Genomic DNA, 27,011 nt, shown 5'->3' with positions numbered 1-27,011 from the left:
TTTCACCCTATGCTACCTTGGGCGGTCTCCAGCCAATATCCCCCCAGATCTCTGGATTAAGCAGGTTAGAAAATGACATGACATAATAATAACAATAATACTGAAAATTACGACCATCATAGTAACGACATTGTGCCATGCCCGCCAGTGCTGCTGGAATGGGCACTGACACTTTACGATTGGGCAAGCAGGTTAGAAACTGAAAAAAATGGTTCATAAGAGTGAAAGGTTATTCTGTTGTCTGTTCTAACTGTTACCTATATAAAGTGCCTTAGAATTGTTATTATATATCCCGGTGGGTTGGGGTCATTTATTTTATGGCATCACGTGATGAGAAGTGGAGCGTTGCTGCCTCCCAGGTCTTGAGAGACTTGACGCGCCGAATGGACTCTTCTCATTTGCGAATCTCCCTAGATGGATGTTGTTGTAATCCAGCGTCCCAAGTTCAAATCTCATGTCAGGTCATCATCTTTGTGGAGTTTCCATCTTCTCGTTGAGCCTGCCCGCCTTTTCATCCTTACTTCACCAGAGACATGCAAGTTCAGAAAACTGGTGATTCCAAACTGTCTTAAGTGTGGGTGCCACAGTAAAGGGACTACCCCACTGTCCAGAGCCCCTCTTTAGTGTCAGAGGCTCTTGGGATATCGTTCTGCACCTGTGACCTGATTTGAATTAAGCCGGTGCAGGAATGAGATGGGACGTTAAGGCGGTCATTAACTTTAAATCCCAGTGTGAAGGTAACATGTAATTGACTGGCTTCACCTTCAGGGTCAGCCATCCCGTGAATCAGGGTCAGAGGAAACGTTTAGGAACGTGAAGTCTGTTCGTGGAGTTAGCTGAACTAGAATATCAGGGTCATGAATTCACCCAATAAACGACGTGCCTCTCAATAAACAAGCGGAGGCCATTCAGTCCATTTGTCACCTGTTTGTTTAGCTGAAAGCTGTGCTGTCCCAACGTCTCCTCCGGACCCTTCTTCAACTCCATGTCTCGAGAGTTTGTTCCAAAGCTCTTTTTTAGTCAAGAAGTGCTTCCTGGCTCCAGTCCTGAACGCTTCACTGTCCCATAGTGCGTTAACAAGTTGGACTTAAATGACATACCCTATAATTTTCTTCTTTTAAATGCCATCTGTCCCCAACTGTGAATTATTAATCCGCCCATAGACACACTTGCCTGGAAAAATATCATTTTTTTTTTTTTTTTTTACTCCAGTCTATAAAAGGCATCTGCAAAATTTCTCGGACGTTTGCTGTTCTGAGCTTCAAGTTCATGTCACATCGAGTGAAAGCTGACAGAGGTGTGAATTATGCTGTCAGCCTGTAATGGTATATCAGCATCTCTTTAAATACTCGCTCTGTGCTGCTATTTAAGCTGTCTCTTGACTGCTTAAAATAATTAGTATGAAGATACCCGCTCTCCCAGTGCAATAAATGTCAAAAAATAAGGCTATAAAAGTGCGGCCCACTCTCTCTGACCGTAACCCTTCCTTTCGGTTTAAAGGCTCGCTCTCTGCTGTTTGGTTTTGATCGTTCGACTAGGATGCGGCCGAATGTTTTGTTTGTTCTATGAAGTCCCAGCATCGTCTTCAATTTACGGCACATATCAAGTTGCCGTCATGTAGTTTGGGACATTGGAAGAGGAGTGGCAGTGGTGAAGCAGCAGAGAAATGCAGAGTTGGGCGTCTGGGATTGTGACAGAAGCGCGGCATGAAGCGCAGTTTGTCAACTTCAAGTTCAGTTTACTTGTCATGTGTCCGCAGTACAATGCGTGTCACCCCTGACTAGTGACAGTGGTACAGTACCAACAACACCGCACATTAAAGACCTCTTCAGAGAGTGCACTGCCTGCCTCTGGACATTTTCATGTTTTATCATTGAACAACAGAAAAACAACTTAATGGCAAAGTGAGAATAGATGTCTGCGAAGTGATTAAAATGAAAAATCATTTACCAGTTGTAACCACATGGGGGCGCCACAAACACAGTGATGCCCAACACAATTCCAGGTTCAAACAAAGGACCTTCTCCATAAAAACACCAGCAAAATACACCAATTCACTATTCGCAACTTAAGGATGGCTTCTTTCACCTGCATGGAGAGCTCCTTTGACCGCATGTTGTCTGTTCACAGCAAAATCTTCCACATGCAAGTACCACACCTCAAATCAACTCCAGGCCTTTTATCTGCTTAATTGATAAGGACATAACGACGGACTTGACCACACCTGCCCATGAAATAGCCAAAGAGTCAATTGTCCAATTACTTTTGAGCCCCTGAAATGAAGAAGGGATTGTGTTCAAAAAATGCTTTAGTTGCCTCACATTTTTATGTAATCGTTTTGTTCACCCCACTGAATTAAAGCTGAAAGTCTGCACTTCAACTGCATCGGAGTTGTTTCATTTCAAATTCATTGTGGTGATGTGCAGAACCAAAATGAGAAAAAAGTCATCTCTGTCCAAATATTTATGGACCTAACTGTAGATATATATATGTGTGTATATGTATATATATACATATATAAAAGCCAAATAACACTGACTCACTCATCACGAAATCTCCCAAACCATGAGGACATGGGACTTAAAATTTGGAATGTAGGTTACCCTTGGCCCATAGGCGCTCGCTAAGAAACGGTTACAAAAATTTCGTGATTCAAGCGCGTTCTGTCTGTATATCTGTAAGGTTTTCACGAGAGAATGACTTAACGGAATTAGATTGGGTTGTTTCCTATAATTTCATTGAACTTTCTGGTTGATTTTGCAACTTCTCTAATCGCGCTAAGTACCAGAGTTCGCTTGCAGTTCCGATGTGTTTATGCAATCCAAGAGAGTGGCTGTGGGCCGAGAGCAGCGGGGTGAGGCCTTCCTCATTCACTCGCCAGCCTCCGTTTGTGTCGCTCTGCCTCTTGCCACGTGTTGGAGTGCACCTTACCTCCGCTTAGCTAGCGATACCTTTTTGTTCAGCAGACATTATCATCTACAGATTGTTAAGGAGTAACGTTTGCCGTTTTTGACAGAGATATCAGAGCTCCGTGTGTTTTAGAGGGTAGCTGCTGATTGGCAGAGATATCACGGCCACATGCTTTTCTCCCCACGCGGGGAACGCTCTCCTGTCAGAGCTGAACACGATCAGATATAGTGCCAACGTCTATTGATTTTTAAAGTTTCATCACTATGTGGGCGCAGCCATAGGGTACAGCTAGTCTATATATTGTGGCAGGTGGCCGGGTGTGGTCATCAGCCGCCTGCCTATTTAAGGGGCCGCCTTCCTTCAATCAGGGCTGGAGTCGGGTGAGGAGAAGGACGAGGTCGGAGAGGAGGCGGCAAGGAGAGGCCTGGAGAGAGAAAGAGAGACGTCTATTTGAAAAGCCTGGACTTTGGGAGACTGTGGGGGTTTGTGTGGCGGTGCACTTATAGACTTATTGTACATATTAGTGTAAATAATCATGTGGTGATGGCTTTGAACGTGTCTGCCTGTCTGTGTCCGGGCCGCCCAATTCACAATATACAGTAAATAAATATCCCAAAAAACAGCTTTCAGGTGTGATTTAAAAGTCGGTGCTGACCTAATCTAAAAAGGTTGACTACTGCAAAGCTTAGGGGCAGCTACAGTAAAGGCACAGTCCCCTCTTAGTTTTTGTCTCGAACTCGGCCCGACCAATGGCTTCTCGTCAGAGGAACTTAGTGATCGTGAAGGAGAGTAAGGGTGTAGCAGGTCAGTAAGATGAATGGGGGGCTAAACAATTCAGGACTTCGACTTGATCCTGTAGTGAACAGGAAGCCAGTGAAGAGAAGCTCAGACTGGTGTGATGTGATTCTGTTTTCGTGTGCCTGTTCAACGCCTGGCAGCAGTGATCTCGATGAACTGAAGACGAGCAAGCGATGACTGACTTAACTCCAAGCTATAACGAGTTGCAATAGTCAAGCCAAGAAGAGACAGATGTATGAATTAGTGTTTTAAAATCCTGTACAGAAAGAAAGGCCTCAACCTTAGCTAATAACTTGAGCTGATGATAGTGAATTGCCAGTGAGAACTGTGAGCCCACGGTCTCTGGTGAACGAGCTAAATGGAGAACTCCATCCGTCAGCCACGCAGAGCCCTTCTTTCACCACCTTGAGCGGTGCACTTCCCTTGTGACTTCCACTGATCTCTCTGCGTCGGCTTCTCTGTGCAGCGACGCCACTACACTCCAACAGTGTAAATCCCACCCTTATGACCAATTCAGTCGCTGTGGACTCACAACTCGTTTCGAGGGTTTGCGATGGCTGTGAAGGCTGTGAAGCCGTGGTCTGTGGCACAGAGGCGAGCGCTTTTGCGCCATGAGCTTAATGGAGAGCTCCATCCGTGACTTGCACAGAGCCCGTCTCTGACCGCTGTGAGTGGTGCACGTCTCTGGTGACATCAGCTGATCTTTCTTGCTCTCTGTGTCACCCACCTCACTTCTCTCTGTTTTCAGCTATTCAAGGTAGCATCGTTCCACATTACCTTGGGTAATCAGGGTTCTGCTCTAATAACAATATTGGTCCATCCATCCATTTTCTAAACCTTCTTCACCCTGAGCAGAGCTACAGCAAAGATGGAGCCCATCCACCAATCCTTGGACAAGGTGCCAGTCCATCACAGGGGACAGAAATAACAGAAGAAATGAAAACAAACATAAACCAGGGAACAGATGCTGGCTAAAACATAACACAAACCGAGAACGCCATGTGTGTGAGGAAGGAGCACCCGCCCCTGTGCCACCCTCCGTGCCCTCAGTGCTTGTATGTTTACTGTAAAGATGCTTGCTACTCTGAGATTTTCAATTCCGTACACTTCGGCTGCACTAAATCCAGTTGCAGGTTTTCGCGTGGCATCCCATGGATTTTAATTAGATGCAATTATTTTTTGCTTTGTTTGTTGTCAGCACAAAAGCATCCTATTAAAAAGACAAAAACTAGAAAGGAAATAATAATTAAAGAGTATTGCAGCAAATAAAATGTACCCCGTTGTTGTTTTCGAGGTTGCTCTATGAAAATCCACAGGTTTAAATGTTCATCTGTTGATTTACTGGACCCACTTCATTCAAATTTAGGGTTGTGGGTTTCCAGCGCCCTAAAGTTAAAGAGAGGTCGCCAGTCCCGTCGCATTGATGTAAATAATACGGATCAAATTGTCAGTTTAGTATTTCTGGAATTATGCTGGGAAATTTATCTGACGAGGTGCCAAGTGTTATCTTTAAATCTGGACAAGCTATGCCAAGTGCCTTCAGGCTCGAAATAATGAGTCCACTCATTTAACTAACTAAAAAAATAAATATATAAATAGTGAACCCTCATCGCGTGATTTAATATCTGAGAATGAGTGCTGTGAACCTCGAGCTGGAGGTGATGTTTTCCATGTGGGTAGCCTTGGCACTGATGACATACGGCATTAGTGTGGATGGCAGGATCCTCTGCTCCTGTTGGCGTCTCGCATCTCCTAGTTAAACAATGCTGAAATCTGCACAACAAGCTCCCCTGCTGAGTCGCTAATTTTCCCGGCGCCCCAGACAGTATTTTTTTGAAAGGCAGTTGACCTGTTTGGATTTCATAATCCTTCATTTCAATTTCTAATTAATAGGATACTTGAGCCTGACTCGAGATTCCCCACACTGTAACGTCAAGGATTTCTCTCATCCTTATGCAGTGTCATTTATCAACGTTGCTTACATTGGAGAATTTTGCATTCTCTTTTCATGAGTGCACACGTGTCTGTTCATCAATAGGATCCATCCTTCTAATTTCAACATATTTACTGGTTGGGGTCTCGGGGTGGATGCTTATGCCAGCATCAGGCAGGTGCAGTGGAATAAGCTAAAACCTGGTTTGAGAAGGGATGTGCCTCTGTGTGGAAGGTGAAGTTGGAGGAATAAACAGCCAACGGGAGTGTGCAGCCTAGTTTACTGTATTTACTATGAAACTGTTTTGTTTTTAGGCCCATTGTTGTTACGTCTGGATGTTAGGGGCAGGTCTGGATGTCAAAGGCTGGGCTGAATGTTAGAGGTTGGACTGGTCGTAGAGATGGGGATGGATATTAGAGCTGGGGCTGGATGTCAAAAGTGGGAGTGGATGTTAGAGATGGTGTGGATATTAGAGGTAGGGCTATGTTTGGTGCAGAGTTGGATATTAGAGGTGGGGCTGGATGCTTAGGGAGTGGCTGGATGTTAGAGATAATAATAATAATAAATTTTATTTATACTGCCCTTTATATAAACAGTCTCAAAGTGCTACAGCAGGCATGTCAAACACACGGCCCCCGGGTCCTATGCGGCCCGCAACAGAAATCTGTGCGACCTAGTTAGCACTAAACTTGTACAAAATGATTACTATCGTTTGTGATTGAATCATTCTGCATCTTCGGTGTTACTTATTGACTTTTCTTACTTCTGCCTTCTGACAAAAGCATGTTTTCCCATGGCATTACGGTACCGGAAACGTCATCTGCTAGTATAGCAACGAGCCTTGACCAAAGTTAATGAGCCGCAGCGTCACAACTGAAGTGCTAGGCTGCAGCAGGGGCGGCACAGTGCTGCCAAATCCCAAGGGCCGCCATTCCAATATATATTGAATATAAAACAGAAAGAGAAAATAACGACACAGCTGACGGCAATATGGCCGAAAAACATTCTGTTTCTTGTTAATTAGTACGCTGTATTTACAAATGTCGCTCGAGTCGGAGCAGTAACCTATATGTAGTATTATAACGTTCTGCCGTAATGCGAATATCATGGGCCACCACTTGGTTTTCAAGTTACGGACATGCGTATATAGAAGTGAGTCATGAGCACGAGGCGGCTATGCAGTGTCCGCAACGGATGTGGCCATCCGCCATGCATAAGATACTGTATTGACATTGCCAGGTGAAGGGGCCACCGATTCTTTCTCTGCCCAGGGCTGCCACAAGCCTAGAGCCGCCCCTGCTAAGGCTACACTACTGACTGGGCTGCTGAGACTGGCCACTGGGCAGAACTGACCATCACGAGTAGTAATAGCTTGCATATTTTTACGTTTTTTTTGCTCTAGTTTCATGTAATTTTGTGCTAGTATTGTAACGAACAGTTAGTGCAGACTACAGCTGAAGATCTGAAGTGGACGTGAGAAGTTGGTGAGTTATTAATATATTTTTGTGATTTTGAGTTTGTAAAATTATTGTAGGTCAGGTGGCTTTTTGCATACATATCGGCTTATTTTACAATATAAACTTTGAAATAAAGTAAAATTTGATTTTTGGAGGATTTGTTTTCCAACTTGAATTACTGAGCAATGAATTCAGTGAGCATTTTCGTGATTTCAGTTCACACAAACATTGCGCTGTTCTCTTACAACGTTGAGAATGCGCCTGAGAATATCCAAATGGAGTTGATGGAAGTGCAGTCAGATTCTATTCTGAAGGCAAAATAAAACGAAGTTGGTGTGCCAGGCTTGTATGCTTACCTACCACCTTCGTATTTACAGATCCGTAAGTTGGCATCGAGAGTACTGTCAATGTTCGGAAGCACTTACCTTTGTGAGCAATTGTTTTCGTTAATGAAAGCTACCAAAACCCCACATCGCTCAGGACTTACCGTCCAGCACCTTTCATCCCTCATAAAAGTTGCAGCTGCACAAGATTTCAAGCCTGATATTGACGAACTGGTTACTAACAAGAGATGCCAAGTGTCGGGACAAAAGAAATAAATCTCACACTGTAAGGCTCCTATATAAGCAATGAATATAATATAAGGAATATAATATAATAAGGACCTAGCTAAGAGGCTAAGACTCTAATTCTACACTGTTGTATGGAGACTGTATGGAAATAAATTGCTTTTCTTTAAACTTTAAGTGTTACATTTTTTAAAGTTTTCAGTATTGGAAAGAAAGCTACAGTAATTTTGTATAATAGTATAATAGTATTTGTTACAGTGCGGCCCGCTGACGCACGTATGGCAGTCGAAGCGACCCACCAATGGTAGTGAGTTTGACATGCCTGTGCTACAGAGTAAAACATAGTAATAAAAAAAAGACCTATAAAATACTTCAATAATAAAATATCTTTCTAAAAAGATAAGTTTTTAAAAACATCAATCGACTGTGGCGTTCCACAATCTCGGCGCCACAGAAGAAAAGGCCCTGTCACCTATGCTGCTGAGCTTAGTTCTGGGATCTTGAAGAGTGTTACTGTGTTTGGAGCGGAGGGTACGTGAAGAAGTATGACGGGTAAGGAGTTCCTGTAAATAATGGGGGGCATGCCCATAAATACACTGATGAGTAAGGAGGGAAACCTTATACTAAGTGAAACAGGGAGCCAATGAAGGGCCTTCAAAATAGGAGTGATGTGGTCATACATTCGCACCCTCATCAGAATTCTGGGAGCACAGTTCTGAATATACTGGAGTCTCTGGATACTCTTACCAGGAATCCCGATAAAAAGCGCATTACAAGATGGGGTGGATATTAGAGGTGGGGCTGGATGCTTGGGGAGGGGCCAGATGTCAAAAATGGGAGTGAATGTTAGAGATGAGGGGGATATTAAAGGTGGGGTAGGACTGTAAGTTTCATGCAGAGCTGAATGTAATAGGTGGGGCTGGATGCTTGGGGAGGGACTGGATGTTAGAGTTGGGGATAGATATTAGAGGGGATAGCTGGATGTTAAAGGTTTGACTGAATGTTAGAGTTGGGGATGAATATAAGAGGTGGGACTGTGTGTTTGGTGCAGAGCTGGACATTAGAGGTGGGAATGGATCATAAAGTTGGGGATAGATATTAGAGGCTTGCTGGATAGTAGAGGTGGGGCTGAATATTACAGGTGGGCCTGTAAGTTCAGTGCAGAGATGAATTTTAGAGATGGAACTGGATGCTTGGAGTGAGGCTGGAAGTCAAAAGCGGGACTGGATGTTAGAGTTGAGGATAGATATCAGAGGATTGCTGGATGTTAGAGGTTAGATAGATATATAGATAGATAGATAGATAGATAGATAGATAGATAGATAGATAGATAGATAGATAGATAGATAGATAGATAGATAGATAGATAGATAGATAGATAGATAGATAGATAGATAGATAGATAGATAGATAATTGGGATGTATGTTAGAAGCAGAGCAGTAAACTTGGAGAAGAGCTGGTTATTAGAGGTGGGACTGGTTGCTTGGGATGGGGACTGTATATTACAGATGGGGCTGGATGTCAGAGGTTAGACTGGGTGTTAGAGGTGGAGTTGGATATTTGGCAGGACTGTTTCCTGCCTGAATGACTGTCAGCCTATCCTATTAATCTCTGTGATGGTGTAGAAGTGTCCAGAGAAATTGGTGAGAAGCAAATTAACCCCAACATCCTTGCTACCCAGAATCCACTACTTTTTGCATACCGGTGTATTTATTTTTGCTTAAAGACTTGAGTTTATATTATGAGCCCAAACAGCAGTAAGCTGGACTACATGAGCCTCTTCTGACCTGGTCAGTGAAGGCCCCGGCCTGCTTTCATGGCACTTTTGGAGGCCTTAACCATATTTTTGTCACATCAAGGCTGGATGCTTGGGTTAGGGCTGCATGTTTGGGCCAGCCTATAATGTTAGAGGTCATTACAGTTTCAAGAAAATGTAAGTTAAATCCTTTGGAGTTCCCTGGATTTCTCCATCGATTAATATTAAAGTGTGGTCTCCTGCTTCATCTACAGTATGTCATGATTCTAGACAAATACAACTTGACTAAAGTAAGAACTCACAAACTATTGGACTTGTCCTGTCTTTATTGAGCACACTGAGTAATCTCTCACAGTGAAGGCTGGAAGATGTAAGTGAGCCCTTGACGTGAGTAACTGGTAGGTCCTCCTTTAGCAGCAACAACCTGCAATTCCTGGGTCAACCTCTGGCAAATGGAATTAGCAAATCTGTGGCAGAATAGTTAAAGACTAATCCTTTAACTGCAACCGCAACAAGCACATGTAGAGAGAAGGCTGGAAAAATGTCTTATTATTGTAAAGTTATCTGAAAATCCCTTTGCAGGCCGTGCTTGTCAATACTGTTTGTCACACTGCAAGTGAGCTGTTCATTAGAACTGGGGGGAGACACCAAGGCGAGCATCGTCTGACCGCTGCAGCTAAGCAGCCATTTGTACTCTACATGCTCTTAAACTGATACGTGTTTTTTTTTTTTCTTTCTGTTTTTAGCTGGTGGAGCCCCTCACTCCTAGTGGCACGGCGCCCAACCAAGCACAGCTCCGCATCCTGAAAGAAACGGAACTGAAGCGCATCAAAATACTTGGCTCAGGTGCCTTTGGGACAGTCTATAAGGTACTTATCAGTTGTATACCCTGCAATTGAGATGGCACAGTGGCTGGAATACTGGCATGGAGGACGTCCATCTGTGCAGATGTTATATAGTGTCTTTCACAACTCAATATATATATTTTATTTGTTATACAGTGTCCTGTCTGTCTGTCCGTTATATAGTGCTATTCTTATCTCTGTGTTACAGCTACAGTATTCCTTCTATAGTCCCTTTCTTACCTTTGTGTATTATACAATGCCATTCATATTTCTCTACCTATTATATAGTTCCTTTTATATCTCTTTATCTGTCTGTCTGCCTGTTATATAATGCCTTTCATATTTGTCTGCCTATCTTGTGTATATTATCTTTCCTAGCTATCAATCACATACTGCTTTTCACATCTGTAGATCTAGTTTACCTTTCCCTAAAGCTGCATATAATATTGTGACTATCTGAACTATCTACCTGTTGGTTTAATGTCTCACATTTGTGTTTGTTATACAATGCCTTTCATATCTGTCTGTCCGTCTGTGTGTTACATCTGCAGCGTCTCTTCTGTTACATCTGCAGTGTCTGTCCATCTGTCTATCCTTTATATAGTGCCTTTAACTACAGTATCTATCTATCTATCTATCTATCTATCTATCTATCTATCTATCTATCTATCTATCTATCTATCTATCTATCTATCTATCTATCTATCTATCATATAGTGCCTTTCATATCTATCTATCTATCTATCTATCTATCTATCTATCTATCTATCTATCTATCTATCTATCTATCTATCTATCTATCTATCTATCTATCATATAGTGCCTTTCATATCTATCTATCTATCTATCTATCTATCTATCTATCTATCTATCTATCTATCTATCCATCTATCTATCTATCTATCTATCTATCTATCTATCATATAGTGCCTTTCATATCTATCTATCTATCTATCTATCTATCTATCTATCTATCTATCTATCTATCTATCTATCTATCTATCTATCTATCTATCTATCCATCTATCTATCTATCATATATTGCCTTTCATATCTATCTATCTGTCTGTCTGTCTGTCTGTCTGTCTGTCTGTCTGTCTGTCTGTCTGTCTATCTATCTATCTATCTATCTATCTATCTATCTGTCTGTCTGTCTGTCTGTCTGTCTGTCTGTCTGTCTGTCTGTCTATCTATCTATCTATCTATCTATCTATCTATCTATCTATCTATCTATCTATCTATCTATCTATCTATCTATCTAGATAGATAGATAGATAGATAGATAGATAGATAGATAGATAGATAGATAGATAGATAGATAGATGTGAAAGGCACAATCGTATTAAATGCCAATGTCTTGATAGACAGACTGGAGGACTCCTTATGCTCCCAATATGATGACACTGTGTTTGTTGTCACCTATTGAAGCCACCAGTTTATTTTTCTTTACTTTATAGCGTTTTCCATGGCCTGATAGTAGGTGACATTTGTCGTCACCGGTGAGACCCCGTGCGTGTAGATGTGCCCCCTTTTCAAGTAAAAATCATGTTTCATAATTAACAATTAATGTTCCTCAATTAAGGTAATTCTGTCATTTTTGAAATTGTCACCTTTTAATGAGCTCCAAGGTGAGCTTTCATGCATAATGGGATTCCTGTGGGAAAACAAAGAAATCTCCTTGGCTTGCTTTTCGTTTTCCTCTCTTAACTTCCCAAGACTTTGTCCTCAGCAGCCGTCCCCATCAGCGCATCGCTGGCACGTTTTCAGAATTTTTATTAGTGAGGAATAATTTGTTTACCTTTACAGGGGATCTGGGTGCCTGAAGGTGAATCGGTGAAGATACCGGTGGCCATCAAGATCCTAAATGAAACAACAGGACCAAAGGCCAACGTGGAGTTTATGGATGTAAGATTTTTTTTTTTTGCTGTTGTGAGCGTGATCACGTCTTGGACCTCAGTGATTTTAGAATTATTTCATAAGCATCTTTCATTTTAGAGATTAAGGGGTGACTGACGAGTGCGTGTTTGTAATTATTTTGACCCCATGAGTGAGAGAAAGTTGACTCATTTTTAAAAATTCTGCCGTGGCCAGTCATCCGGGACCTCGTTTTAAATGAGCCTTGCATCGGGCCTCTCTCTTTCTCTCTCTCTCACTCTCGCTCGATGTTTCCGTGTGGTATTAAAGACGTATAGCCTCCATATCATTTAGACATTTATTATTTAATGAAAATTAAACACACTCATCACTTAAAAAAATGACCTCGGCGAAATCTCCAATGTTCATTGTGGCTCTCGTCTCCCCTCTAAAGTAGAGCGTGATGAAACTCCCCCCGCCGTTCCCATCCCTTTGACCTGCTAATGGCTGTCGAGTGAGCGGCAGTGAGAGATGATTGTGGATGCTAATCTTGTGTTAGAAGGATGAAATGCGCCGTTCATTCAATGTGTTTAGAGAGGAAACCTGATAGATTGCTAATGAATCTAATAAGATAATGTGAAGGTCCACTGGTGCCATCTTAGGCTGCAATTAGATAAGAGGAAAGAATGGCAGGATGCTTTTAATCAACGCCGTTCAGCTCTGTTTATTCATTTTAAACTTACAGTAAGGATGACTTGCAGGCTTTTACATATTTCACTGCCTGAGCAAATAAATGCACAGCTGAAAACACAAAAAACTTGTAATTATTCAGCAATGCACTGCTAGGTTTTGAAGAAATGCACATAAAAGAATCGGCGATGAGACTTTGCACTCTTAAAGTGATGGCAGATCTATTAGCAGCTGGGCGGCGGGGCCCTCTAGTGGTTATCAGTGAGATCCGTGTTTCAGACCCCACCTTTAACTCGTCGTGCGACCCCCCGAGTCGATTACAACCAGCAACTGTTAATAAAAGTATTGTGTATCTTGGAAGGTCAGAAAAATGGCAAAAACATTCTGAATGGCTACCATTGTTAGGCGAGGTTTATACTTCACGCGATCAGGGGACGCTACTGCTACGCAAGCGTTGTACTGTTTATACTTTACGTAAATCTGGAAGATTCCACCAGGTGGCAGTGCCAGATATCACGGTGAGAACAGGTTCGTCTTCGCTGTGATGTGAATTGCCCGAAACATCCATTGAATTCTGAGGACGCCTTGCCACAATATCTCTGAAAAGGATGATTAATGTTTAAATTCATCAGTCCGGGGATGTGGCCATTCCAGCAAGCATCGGGCGCGAGAAAGAAACAAAATCCATGGACGGGGTATCAGCTCATCACAAGGTGAACACAAGCACTCACTCACACGCACACACTGGCATCATTTTAGTGTCACCGCACCCCCTCAAAACTTCATGTCTTTGGAGGGAAACCGGAGCCCACTGTGGAAACCCACCAGGAAAACCTGTAAACTCCAGGCAGGGAACATCAGGGACGCGACTCCCTGCGAAGCAGACGGTGCGCCCACAACGCGTGTCAATTATTATCAGTATTCATTATTTAAATAAATGGAACGACCTACCTGTGAAATGTAACATACATACTTTAATGCATTTCATCATGAAAATGTTATCAGTGATATCACATATAAATATCTAAGGATTCTAAATGTGCAGAGAGCTGGAATATCGTAAATGTAATGTCTTCTGTGTTGGCGATTGCTGCTGTCAGCTCAGGTGGAAGCCTCAGAAGTGCATAGCGATTAACAACTGGGATGACGTTTACGACGGTCGACTTTGTGAATTTCCCCTTGGGATTAATAAAGTATCTATCTATCTATCTATCTATCTATCTATCTATCTATCTATCTATCTATCTATCTATCTATCTATCTATCTATCTATCTATCTATCTATCTATCTATCTATCTATCTATCTATCTATCTATCTATCTATCAAGTAAACTACGAAGTTAAAGTGGACATTTTGAGATTAAACCCAAAATTTCCACTTTCATCACAAACAGACCTTTTCACCATGCCCTTCATTTTTTTCTCTGTAGCTCAAATCCGCTGCCGTATATTCTGATTCTGTTGTGAAGGTGCAAAAGAAGATGGTATGTGAGACTTTTCAAATGTATCGTGTCATTACGTTGGGGAACATACAGTATGACGCTTCACTATATAAAAGCACCACGAATGCATCTGTATGTTGGCATTTTGCTTCACCACATTGAACCATTCATCAAACATTGAAGCAGGCCCATCAATCCTGTAGGATCCTCAGAGCGGCTTTCTGTCACATGTCGATAGTAAACAGAGACTCTGACATCACATTCTGTCTTTTATCGAGTTTTTGCTGGTACTGCAACTCGCGCATGTGTCATGATAATTTCTGAGGACGTGCTCAGAGGACACATCAAATGAATGCGTGGCAGCCATGATGTGTGTGCGTACTGTGGGGAACAGCCCGGACACAGACAGGTAGACATGATTTAAGCACCCAACACACGTTTATTTACAATTATATATGAATGAAACACACATCCCAGTGCCGCAGCACCAATCACCCCAAAGTCCAGGCCTTCACAGTAATGCCTCTTCTCTCTTTCTCTGGTCCGCTTCCACTCCTCTTCCTCCCGACTCCAGCCATCGAATGGAGGGAGGCGACCCCTTTTATCTCCACCCGGATGTGCTCCAGGTGCCTCCTGATTAGCCTCCGCTGGCACTCCCCAGTGTGGCGGAAGTACTTGCTGCGCACCCGGAAGCACTCCTGGTGTCCCCGGTCTTCTTTCCGCCAGCACTTCCGGGGCTCCATAGGCGTTGGGGGACCTCCTGGCGGTGACCACAGGCCCCTATAGGGTTGAGGTTCAAAGCTCTGTTCCCGTGGTCCCCAAAGCCACCAGGGCGTCGCCCCCAAGCAAAAAGTGTTCAGAAAGTGAAATGAAGATTCCTGTACAAAACCGGGGTGTTGTGACTGCCCCTCATTTATAGCTTTGCTATTTTCTTTTCATTGTGCACAGCTGTTTTGTTGTTTTATGCACACAGCACCATTTTCATTGCCAGTTGTTGGTGCCACACGACATGTTATATATGGGTACGACTCTCATCTCATTATCTGTGTTTGCCTTTTTAATCGCTTAGACCAGCAGTGAGCAAAGTCAGTCCTGGAGGGCCGCAGTGGCTGCAGGTTTTTGTTCTAATCCAGTTGCTTAATTAGAAAACGTTCCTTGCCAATAATTTAATTTCATGGCTTGTTAGTATTTGCTTTAACTCTGCCATGTCAGGTCATTCTTGTATCCTAGATTGATATTTTTTTTTTCAAAATGATTTGAAGTCTAAAATGAACGACTACTTCTCAGTCCTTCTCTTTTTTTTTCTCTTCACTTTCCTTCCAAGTATTTAGAGCAAGCTATTTCTAATCTATTCTTTTAATCCTTATAATAATAAGTGCCAACGCAACATGAAGCTTCATGACAGTAACTCCTGGGAAAACTGGAAATTAAGGTCAAAGCTGTCTTATTTTAAGTTAAGACTACAAAATGATAGCAAAAGCACAGAAGCAAGATCTTCATGACCAAACAGTTAATTTTTTGAGCTGGAATGTTAAAGGGCTGAATCATGCATTAAAGAGAAAGAAAGTATTCTCTCACTTAACAGGTATAGTGTTTTTACTGGAGACCCCCTTATTAAGCAAGGATCAGTTTCGGCTGCACAGAGACTGGACTGGCCAAATATTCCATTTCAGCTTTACAAAGAAAACTACAGGTGTGGGAATTCTTATACATGGAAGCAATACCATTTGTAGTAACAGATGTAGTATCTGATCCTGAAGGGAGATATGTGATTGTCATAGGTAAATTATTTAACTGTTCAGTAACTTTGATAAATATCTACGCACCCAATGTCGATAATAGAAACTTTATCCAAAACGTATTTGCATCCAATTCCTAATGTGAACACACATAAAATTTTAATGACTAGGGACTTTAATTGTGTTTTAAATACAGACCTAGATAGGTCTCCTGCCACAGGGACAATGACGTCTAACACTGCAAAAACAATTACACAGTTCCTTCCAAGTATTTAATCAAACCCAACAGTGCACGATAAATACACACGGGTATAAATGGTAAAGAACCGAAATGGAGAAATGCTGGTTTCTTTTTGTCTTATTGTTAGTATGGAGCAATTAAACACTGAGAATAGAGCTGTTCAAGACTGAAATAAGCAATAAGCGAGAGCACTAAAATGAAACAGAAGTGTCACTTAAGCAATAAGTGCTTCTTATTAAGCAACTGGGTTGCAACAAAAACTGCGGCCCTCCAGGAACGACTCTGCCCACCTCTGGCTTAGGCGATGATTGAGTCAACAAAACCCCCAAATCCTTTTCCAAAGGTCCCTCCTGTAGGTCAGTGTCTCTCATCCCGTACTTATAGTTGGTGTTTGGGAAGCCATGAATTTCCAGATTTTTATACAGTACTGTGCAAAAGTTTTAGGCAGGTGTGAAAAAATGCTGTAAACAAAGAATGCTTTCAAAAATGGAAGTGTTAATCATTTATTTTATGCAGTGAATGAACAAAAGAGAAATCTAAATCAAATCAATATTTGGTGTGACCTCCCTTTGCCTTCAAAACAGCATCAATTCTTCTAGGTACACTTGCACACAGTTTTTGAAGGAACTCGGCTGGTAGGTTGTTCCAAACATCTTGGAGAACTAACCCCAGATCTTCTGTGGATGTAGGCTTCCTCACATCCTTCTGTCTCTTCATGTAATCCCAGACACACTCGATGATGTTGAGATCAGGGCTCTGTGGGGGCCATACCATCACTTCCAGGACTTCTTGTTCTTCTTTACGCTGAAGATAGTTCTTAATGACTTTGGCTGTATGTTTGGGGTCGTTGTCCTGCTGCAGAATAAATTTGGGACCAATCATACGCCTCCCTGATGGTATTGCATGATGGATAAGTATCTGCCTGTATTTCTCAGCATTGAGAACACCATTAATCCTGACCAAATCTCCAACTCCATTTGCAGAAATGCAGCCCCAAACGTTCAAGGAACCTCCACCATGCTTCACTGTTGCCTGCAGACTCTCATTATTGTACCGCTCTCTCCAGCCCTTCGACGAACAAACTGCCTTCTGCTACAGCCAAATATTTCAAATTTTGACTCATCAGTCCAGAGCACCTGCTGCCATTTTTCTCCACCCCAGTTCCTATGTTTTCATGCATACTTGAGTCGCTTGGCCTTGTTTCCATGTCGGAGGTATGGCTTTTTGGCTGCAACTCTTCCATAAAGACCACTTCTGGCCAGACTTCTCCGGACAGTAGATGGGTGTACCTGGGTCCCACTGGTTTCTGCCAGTTCTGAGCTGATGGCACTGCTGGACATCTTCTGATTTCGAAGGGTAATAAGCTTGATGTGTCTTTCATCTGCTGCACTAAGTTTCCTTGGCCGCCCACTGCGTCTACGATCCTCAACGTTGCCCGTTTCTTTGTGCTTCTTCAAAAGAGCTTGAACAGCACATCTTGAAACCCCAGTCTGCTTTGAGATCTTTGTCTGGGAGAGACCTTGCTGATGCCAAGATACCTTGTGTCTTGTTGCTGTGCTCAATCTTGCCATGACATGAAACTCTCTTCCACAACCTCACCTTGGTAGCAGAGTTTGGCTGTTCCTCACCCAGTTTGAAGCTGTTTCTGTTTCAGTTAATGACTGTGTTTCAACCTACGTGTGACATTGATGATCATTAGCACCTGTTTGGTAGAATTGGTTGATCAAACACCTGACTAGAATCCTACAAAATCCCTGACTTTGTGCAAGTGGACCGATAAGAACTGATGCTGGTTTGAAGACAAAAGGTAGTAACACCAAATATTGATTTGATTTAGATTTTTCTTTTGTTCGCTCACTTTGCATTTTGTAAATTGATAACAATAAACAATCATTATTTATATTTCTGAAAGCATTCTTTGTTCACAGCATTTTTTCACACCTGCCTAAATCTTTTGCACAGTACTGTATATTGATACTGAATGAAAAAAGAAAGAAGCCTCAGTAGTACAAAAATAATCCACATGGTTACAAGTTCATATAATTTAAAAATAATACACAAGAAAATAATGTACAAAAAAATCAATATATATGTACTGTGTATATAAAATGTTAAGGGTGGTATCTGTGTGTCATGTGATTACTCGTGAACAACTGGGGCCAGAAATTTGTGAAGAATTGGGGTTGCAGTAACCTCTCCAAAGTTCTTGGAAGTCATGACTTTGTTCTGATGAGCTGCTTGAGAAGGGGACATGAGGAAAGGAAAAGAACAGCAGTGACGTCTGCTGTGTGTGAAGCAAATTGCAGAAGCCGCTGACGCGACAAAGAACATCATCACAGGAAAGAATTCAGAGTGTCACCATCTGCTAAGGATTTTACTGGTGGGTGGAAACGTTTATTGTAATAGAAACGCTCGGTACCCGCAAGCCCCCCAGCCCTATCCCCCAAGAACTCGGTACATGCATGCGCAGAACTCACAATCATCTGTAAATATCGTGTTTATGGATCGTCATTCGTGATGAGGATCTCCGTCATAGGGTTTCTTACATGATACCGAGTGCAAGAACGTGAACAAGAGGGAAATGGATGCTAACAGGCAAACCTGACTTTGGAAAATGACATCACCAGTGTCATCACTGTGAGGCTGGTGGAAATGAAAGGAAAGGAAATCCAATTCAAATCCATTTTCTGTACCTGTAGGATGTTTTCCACAGCAGCGGCAAATAAATACAAAATAATTTACGACGACTATTCACGGAATAAATGGTTCAATATTAACTGAAGCACTGCGGCCGTGCCGCTCTAAGCAGCCTGTCATGGACGCTCATCGGGATATCCCAAGCCGACAGTGAGAAGGTTAGGGTTAGACCACCGTGCCGCTGTTCTGCTTGTAATGAAAATGTAATTCTTCCCGATTCTCCGGGGCCCAAAGAAACAGATTGGCTCTGTTTTTTATTTTGTTTTAGTTTCTACCCAGTAGTCTTGTTAATTCTACTAAGAAATTCAACTCTTCCATTATTTCAGAATTCCTTTGTGGTGCTCAAGCAGTTGACGTTTCTTGGGAGTTCTCATCTGGGAGTGTTTTGTGCTTTTTTTTTTTTTTTTTGGCCTGTCCATCAATCAAGTTGGGCATCAAGGGTCTGATGTGCATGATGAAGCCAATTACATCTTCAGGGGCAAACTTTGGAGAAAGTTTAAGAAATTTGGAATGAAATTCCAAATTAAAAACTCCACAGACGCACCTGTAGACGCTAAGCTGTAGCTGACTTTTCTCTGTTCTGTCTCCCCCCTTTCAACACAGGAGGCTCTGATAATGGCCAGCATGGACCATCCCCACCTGGTGCGCCTTCTGGGGGTCTGCCTCAGCCCCACAATTCAACTGGTGACGCAGCTGATGCCCCACGGCTGCCTGCTGGAGTACGTCCACGAGCACAAGGACAACATCGGCTCCCAGCTGCTGCTTAACTGGTGTGTCCAGATTGCCAAGGTAGGCCAGCGCCTTTCTGCTTCTCGTCTCTCATTTGGTTGGCCTTTCACGGGTCACGTTCAAAGGCTCTTGGGAGTGCGGATGCCGGGGAACTGAAACAAAAAAACAAAAAAAAGAAAACGGAGGGTCTTTCGCACACTTGGAGTGACGTGCAGCTTGATGAATGCTTTACGCTTCTTATCTGTGCTGAGGAGCAGCGGAGCATTCGAGCTTAGGCACGCAGTCTTTCATGTTGGTTTTGTTTTGTCTGCTATTCCCCCGAATGTTTCATTTTATTTCTGTCCTTCAGAAAACGTGTCTTTCAAGCAGTAAGAATGTTTCTGTTTATCATCATAAAGGAGTGGACAGATTGGAGCTTCAGTTATGCTGGGCACCCATTCATTCAAATCCATTTTCTATGCCAAGTCAGGATCACAGGGAGCCCTAGCAGGCACCATCCTCTCTGCCCACTTTCTGGACCAGAGCATAGTCACCGAAGGACGTGGCCCATTGTACCATCCATCCATTCGTTTATGGGGCCAGACCCTAACATCCGTCTGTCCATTTTCTGATTCCAGTTCTTCTAATGAACCTCTGCTGTACCCATCCATCCTTTCATCCACCCCTCCGGCCGTCCTGCAACTCTTCTTCAAGAACATTGGAAACCGGTTTGATTTAGAAGATTTTTTTCATCCATTCCTTCAGTCTTCGATTTACGAGTTTAGGATTGGGGGAAGTCCGAACCTCTGGGCCACCCAACCTGTCTTTAATCCATCCATCCATCCATCCATTTTCCAACCTGCTGAATCCGAACACAGGGTCACGGGGATCTGCTGGAGCCAATCCCAGCCAACACAGGGCACAAGGCAGGAACCAAACCCGGGCAGGGTGCCAACCCACCGCAGGACACACACAAACACATCCACACACCAAGCACACACTAGGGCCAATTTAGAATCGCCAATCCACCTAACCTGCATGTCTCTGGACTGCGGGAGGAAACCCACGCAGACACGGGGAGAACATGCAAACTCCACGCAGGGAGGACCTGGGAAGCGAACCCGGGTCCCCAGGTCTCCCAACTGCGAGGCAGCAGCGCTACCCACTGCGCCACCGCGCCTCCCTAATCCATCCATCCATTTATTTTTTCTCTGTCCATTCCTCCATCTGTACGTTTATTTTTTCAGACTCCTTTTCCTCCAGTCCCGTGTCCCATGGAGTCCGTCCCTCTGTCCTTCCACTCATCCGTGTTCTGATTTAGGCGCACAGGAAGTTGTAGTCTGAGGGCTGTCCATCTTTACGTGTATTATTTCTTTTTTTTTATCACTTGAACCATTTTGTCCACCAGTAGTGAACAGCAGAGCCAGTGATGCTATTACAAACATGTCACCGAGGGCCGAGTTCCGATGTCTTCCGCAGTGATCCCCCCACCACCGACACATCCGCTTGAAGGCTGCAGCTTCTGGCCATCCCAGATGGTCGGCCAGTGGGATTCCTTGCGGAAATCTGAACGCGCTCGCCAGTACCTGTGTGAGGTGTGATTTGGAACCCCATCGCAATCTGAGGATGTGCCACGTGTGCCTAATGAAACGGGGGCGGGGGGGGATGCCGCTGACATTGGAACCGAGGCCTGCCATATTGTGCAGAGACTCGCAGTCGTCCGCTCAGCAGCAGCCTGCGGCCTGTGGGCTCCGCGTGGCAAGCGGCCAAATAGTGTTTGGGATTCCGGCTCAGCGGGGGGACAGAGGTGAGCCAAAGTGAGGACGTGCTGCCGTGGAGAATTGCTTGAGTGCGCTCGGCACGCTTTACTAGCGAAAATCAACAAGGGCAACCTCAGGACAATCTCTTATTTGGTTGGGGTGGGGGGGGGGGTCTATTCCAAATATTGCCATTGACATAAACCGGTCAGGTGTCACATCTGTCCAGGAAACGTATTTGCTGATGCGGGCTGCACTTCATCATGGCGGTGGACGGGGCATTTGGTTAATGACAGCGATTAATCAGGCCTCTCGGCTTGTTGTGTGTGTTTGCCCTTCTTCCTCAATGACAGCTTCTGCCTCTTGTACCTTCGCTTAGGCCAATTAATTAATAGCTGAAATCATTTACTTCGGGTGGAAAATTCCATCTGCTTGCATTAAAGGATGGAGTAACAGTATAGATGAGTGTATAAGCGCAGAGGTGGAACTCATTTTGTGCGATTAAGTAAAGTACTCCAATGACCTCTGGGTAGTGCCGATGTGATAACTCTTTGAAACGCTCTCTTCATGGCGAGTGCCGTCAGTCGCCCACTTTCAATCCCATGCCCTAAGACCTAAGAGTCGCATCCTGTCAGGGGCAGGCCATGAGGTGAAGGTTTAATAGACATGCGGTGTGCCAGGGGTTTGGGCAGAGCCGAGATGTGCTAACAGTGACGACGTGCGAATGCCTTATCGTAGGCATTTTAGATCCGAGTTATGCTTGACACCTTGTACTTCAAAAATATGGGCAGTGTCATGGTGGCAGCTGGTATAAATGGGCACAATGACAACAGGGCACTGGTGTAAATGTGACAGAAGTAATTATTCTCATAAATGACAGTATTGTGTTGCACTCTGATCTGCGCTTGTCACGTCTGCCCTCCTGCTTGAGATGATCACGGGCCGCATATCGAGGTGAGTGCTGACCAGCGGTTTGGCCAGGCGAGGGTTACAACCTGACCTATGTGGCAATCATGGCCTCTGGGATGGAGCCCAAAGGTCTCGTACTTGACATGGGATTTGTATAGAATAGTAACAGCCATCTTGGATTCAACCGTACTGTGGCTGCCCCTCAGCGCTTCCTCTAAGTTAGTGTTTTACATAATAGATTGGTATTTGTTTTAAATTCTTCAGTTTGTCCTGAAATAGAAGTCTTCTGTCTGTCCTGTCAATCTGTAATCTTGGATCACGTTTCCACCTTTGAAAAAAAGGGTCCTGCTTCCCCCCCATCCTTCAAACCCTTCATTTCAGAGTTTGTAGTTTACTACTGGCATTAACACCCTGGTAAATCAGTCCACTTAGAAGACATAAAGTTTTACAAAGAGGTCCGCATTTAATATCGGTAAAAAGCAGGCATGCCATTTACATCAAGTCTCTGATAAAGATAAGCAAACAATGAATTTTACATTAAATGCTACACTCGGTGTGTCATCTGTAATAAAAGTTCACATCAAAGCAAATGAAATCAAGCAGAATTTATTGGCAGGACATGGAAACACCAGACATGGCAAAGCATTTACAGAAGAAACAGCAGCAACATCATAGACAGATACAGGCGGAGGAGATCAGTTTAAGATAGATAGATAGATAATGAAAGGCGCTATATGATAGATAGATAGATAGATAGATATGAAAGGCACTATATGATAGATAGATAGACAGATAGATAATGAAAGGCACTATATAATAGATAGATAGATATGAAAGGCACTATATGATAGATAGATAGATAGATAGATAGATAGATAGATAGATAGATAGATAGATAGATAGATAGATAGATAGATAGATAATGAAAGGCACTATATAATAAATAGATAGATAGATATGAAAGGCACTATATGTTAGATAGATAGATAGATAGATAGATAGATAGATAGATAGATAGATAGATAGATAGATAGATATGAAAGGCACTATATGTTAGATAGATAGGTAGATAGATAATGAAAGGCACTATATGATAGATAGATAGACAGACAGATATGAAAGGCACTATATAATAGATAGATATGAAAGGCACTATATGATAGATAGAGAGATAGATAGACACTATATAATACAAATGTATAGAGATGGCGGTCTGATTGATTGTATGAGCTTTATGTTAGTGCCCCTGTATCTCAAGCCATCTTACATTAATAACGTGGTCCAAAAAAGAATCAATTTTATTTGCAGCAGCTCCCTCTTTCCAAGAGCCCTCAGAGTCCATAAAGCTGTAAACAGACTGAGTTGATCAGACGCCGAGCTGCTTGATTCTTTCCCGGCTGTCTTTTCTGGTGCAGATATTCCACTTGTCAGTTTCAGTCATTCTCCGGCAGCCCTCATGATTGATTCTGTGTTGTGTCTTTTCCTTCGTGTGTGCAGAATTGCTGAGTGCTTTCTGCCTAGTCCATCACTGTCTTAACTGTTTACATTTTATACACTTGATACATTATTTACAAAGCGTGTGTCCAAATCACATTACCATGGAAGGCCTGTCACTATATTTTAAATCTGATAAACTAAACACAGCTGACGTATGTTTTGGTTAATGAAATGGTTCTTGCCAGCATTTATTTGTATTTTGTCAAAAATGGCCAAGAAGGGAATAAAAACAAAACTATTTAAATAACACAGATTCCTTCAGTTACATGATAAATAATTGCTTTCAGTTCTTCATATTCTATTTTGGGAGTTTTGTACAGTTTTACCTACTTTTCTCTGGCCATTTCTAAATATAACACAAAGGTATATTCAACTTGTGGTAAAGTTCTAAATCTCGATCCAAAATACTGAAATGCAACGTGACGACGGCACAAGAGGCAGGGTGGCAGCCTGTTTGGCTTTGGCCTGGGGGCAATATTTGCAGTTTGCAATATCAGAAACTACAGTAACCCCTGTCTGCACTACTTGTCAAAGTCTTAACTTTGAAATGTTACCCACTGCCCTGCCCCGTTTGAGATCACCTTCTCATGGATTCATTTATATAGGGAATACACAGTTGTTAGGGCTTCTCCCTTACATCTCTTAGTTGGCCGAATGACGTTTATTCTTTTCTTCATTATCTTCATCATGTAAAGCACTTTGAGCTACATTATTTGTATGAAAATGTGTTATAGAAATAAATGTTGTTTTTTGTCTGAGACTCTGTTACTCCTTCTGGTTTGTTACTGACCAGATGACCGACAGGGGCTGGACACTTTTTGGGTCTTGGCTCACTTGCTATGCATTATGACACAGCCATGTGTAAATGTCCCAGCAGGGAGTGGTACACTTCCTATCTATCTATCTATCTATCTATCTATCTATCTATCTATCTATCTATCTATCTATCTATCTATCTATCTATCTATCTATCTATCTATCTATCTATCTGTTTTATAGTATTACTCAGGTCTATTTAATATTCTTTTATAGCATGTAGTTCCTTTTATATCTGTCTATCTGGCCATAATATAGTGCCTTTCAGAACTACTGTATCTGCAATAAAGTGTCTTCATACCTACTTATGTGTAGCATAGAACCCTTCATATCTGTCTGCCCATCCATATACCGTATATACTCAAGTTTAAGTTCCCCTGCAGATAAGTCAGGGCTTGATTTTACTGTATATTTTCTGGTATTTTATAATATCAGTTGTATAAGTCGAATGCGGAAAACTCAGGCTATTGGTCCACGAGATTATGATATGCTAACGACCTCCTGAGAGAGGAACCATGGAGCACACGGCCTTTTTTATTTCTATGTATTGTGCCTTTGTGACCACATGGTGATACCCAAACTATTCCGAAGTGACGTTTGCACTGTTGTGTGTTTTGTGTTGTATCTCACACCCTCATACACCTTTATCGTAAGAGCATCCCTTATCTACGATGGAGCATTCAATCAGAAGGAAATATGAAGCTGGTTTTAAATTAAAAGTTGTTGACGTGGTGAAAGAAATTGGTAACTGCACTGCTGCAACAAAATTCTGTGTGTCTGAGAAACTGATGTGAGATTGAAGGAGGCAAGAAGATGTAAAAAAAAAAAATTAAAGTGTCATATTTTTGAACAGGCATATATATCTGATTTTATGATCGATTTTTTGGGTTTCAAGACCCAACTTATACGTGAGTATCTTCATTTTATGTAATGATTTTCTTAAGTATGTCTTTCACAATTTTGTTTATCTGTAATATAATGCTTTATACTTATTTATATATATATATATTTATATATATATACATACACACACACATACTAGGGGGTTTGCCCCCTGCTTGCTTCGCTCGCCAACCCTCCACGGCCTGTGCTACACACTAGCCACTTCGTGTCTCTGCCACTCGCGTTTTGAAGAGTGGGGCTGAACGCAGCAAATGAACACACAGTCGCTCCTCCGACACCCCCTCTTAAATGGTGATACAATGGGAAACAAATACAGTTTATTCTTTTACCTCCTCTTTGCTCGATCAGCCTCTGGCTTGCTGCTGCTGCTGGCGTGCCACGTGATCTTCATATCGCACAGCGCTTCAAACATTTAAAAGCCTGTACAGCAGCTGGCCTACTCTTTGTCTTTTATTTCTGGCCACAGGCGTTGTTAAATCTCTCGGACAAAGTCTCGTCTCGCGGGACGTGAGTTCTTGATACTGTTTAGTTTATAATTTAAAAACAGAATAAGGATCTGAAAATCTAACATCACATTAAAGTTTGATAAATTCCGAAAAGAATGACACCAAACGTATATATGTAGGTTTTATAATAAAGTGTGACATAAAGTCGTTGCACAAAATCGTTGCAATTTTAGGCTTAGGATTTTATGTATATCTAGAGTAGATTTATATATGTATGTGTGTGTATATATATATATATATATATATATATATATATATATATATATATATATATATATACATATATATATACATATATATATATATATAAAGAGCAAAACCAAAGAGATTTAGGGCACCAAAGTGATATTCGTGTATTTGAAAGATCTTTGTGATAAACAAAATAAACACAAGTGTGTCTTCTTCAGAAAGGATTCCTCGATCATAGCCTGCTTCAAGGTGGCAGAGAAGCCATTTTTAAGGGCTGGGAAGTGGAAGAGGCGGGTTCAGGTGGCGAGAAACCAGAAGTGACATCACTGGCAGATGGTCTGTCAATCACGCTTTCTGCAGAAGGAGGAAGGGAAGAGATTTGAAGTGTAATTGCACTCACCCTAGACCTGAAGTTGTCCACTAATCATTCGTGTATGACAATTTTTATATATATATGTATGTGTATATATATATATATATATATATATATATATATACATATATACTGTGTGTATATATATATATATATATATATATATATATATACAGTATGTATATATGCCGATACATTTTATAGTGCCTTTCTAAACTATCTTTAATATAATCCTTTTATATCATATAAATATATTAATATAAATATATAACTATTTATATTATACAAATATTTTTATATTTGATATAAATATTTTATATTTTTTAAGACTTGTCTTCTTATTTATCTGTATTATAATGCTTTTTACAGTTTTATTATTCTTATATAGTGCATTTCATATGTCGTGACCTGCCTTTTCCA

General features: G+C 42.0%; 1 protein-coding gene across 1 annotated transcript in view; it reads left to right on the top strand.

Annotated features, from left to right (window-relative positions):
* The window catches only part of LOC114656393 (receptor tyrosine-protein kinase erbB-4-like), an 833,421-nt gene that overhangs the window by 686,754 nt on the left and 119,656 nt on the right, over positions 1 to 27,011 (top strand). Inside the window, 3 exon segments of the mRNA XM_051930298.1 lie at positions 10,171 to 10,293; positions 12,076 to 12,174; positions 19,537 to 19,722. Coding sequence (XP_051786258.1) covers positions 10,171 to 10,293; positions 12,076 to 12,174; positions 19,537 to 19,722 — 408 coding nt within the window.

This window comes from Erpetoichthys calabaricus, chromosome 8, assembly GCF_900747795.2.
Source record: "Erpetoichthys calabaricus chromosome 8, fErpCal1.3, whole genome shotgun sequence".
In the NCBI taxonomy this organism is placed as follows: domain Eukaryota; kingdom Metazoa; phylum Chordata; class Cladistia; order Polypteriformes; family Polypteridae; genus Erpetoichthys; species Erpetoichthys calabaricus.
This window is presented reverse-complemented; position numbering and strand designations above follow the sequence as displayed.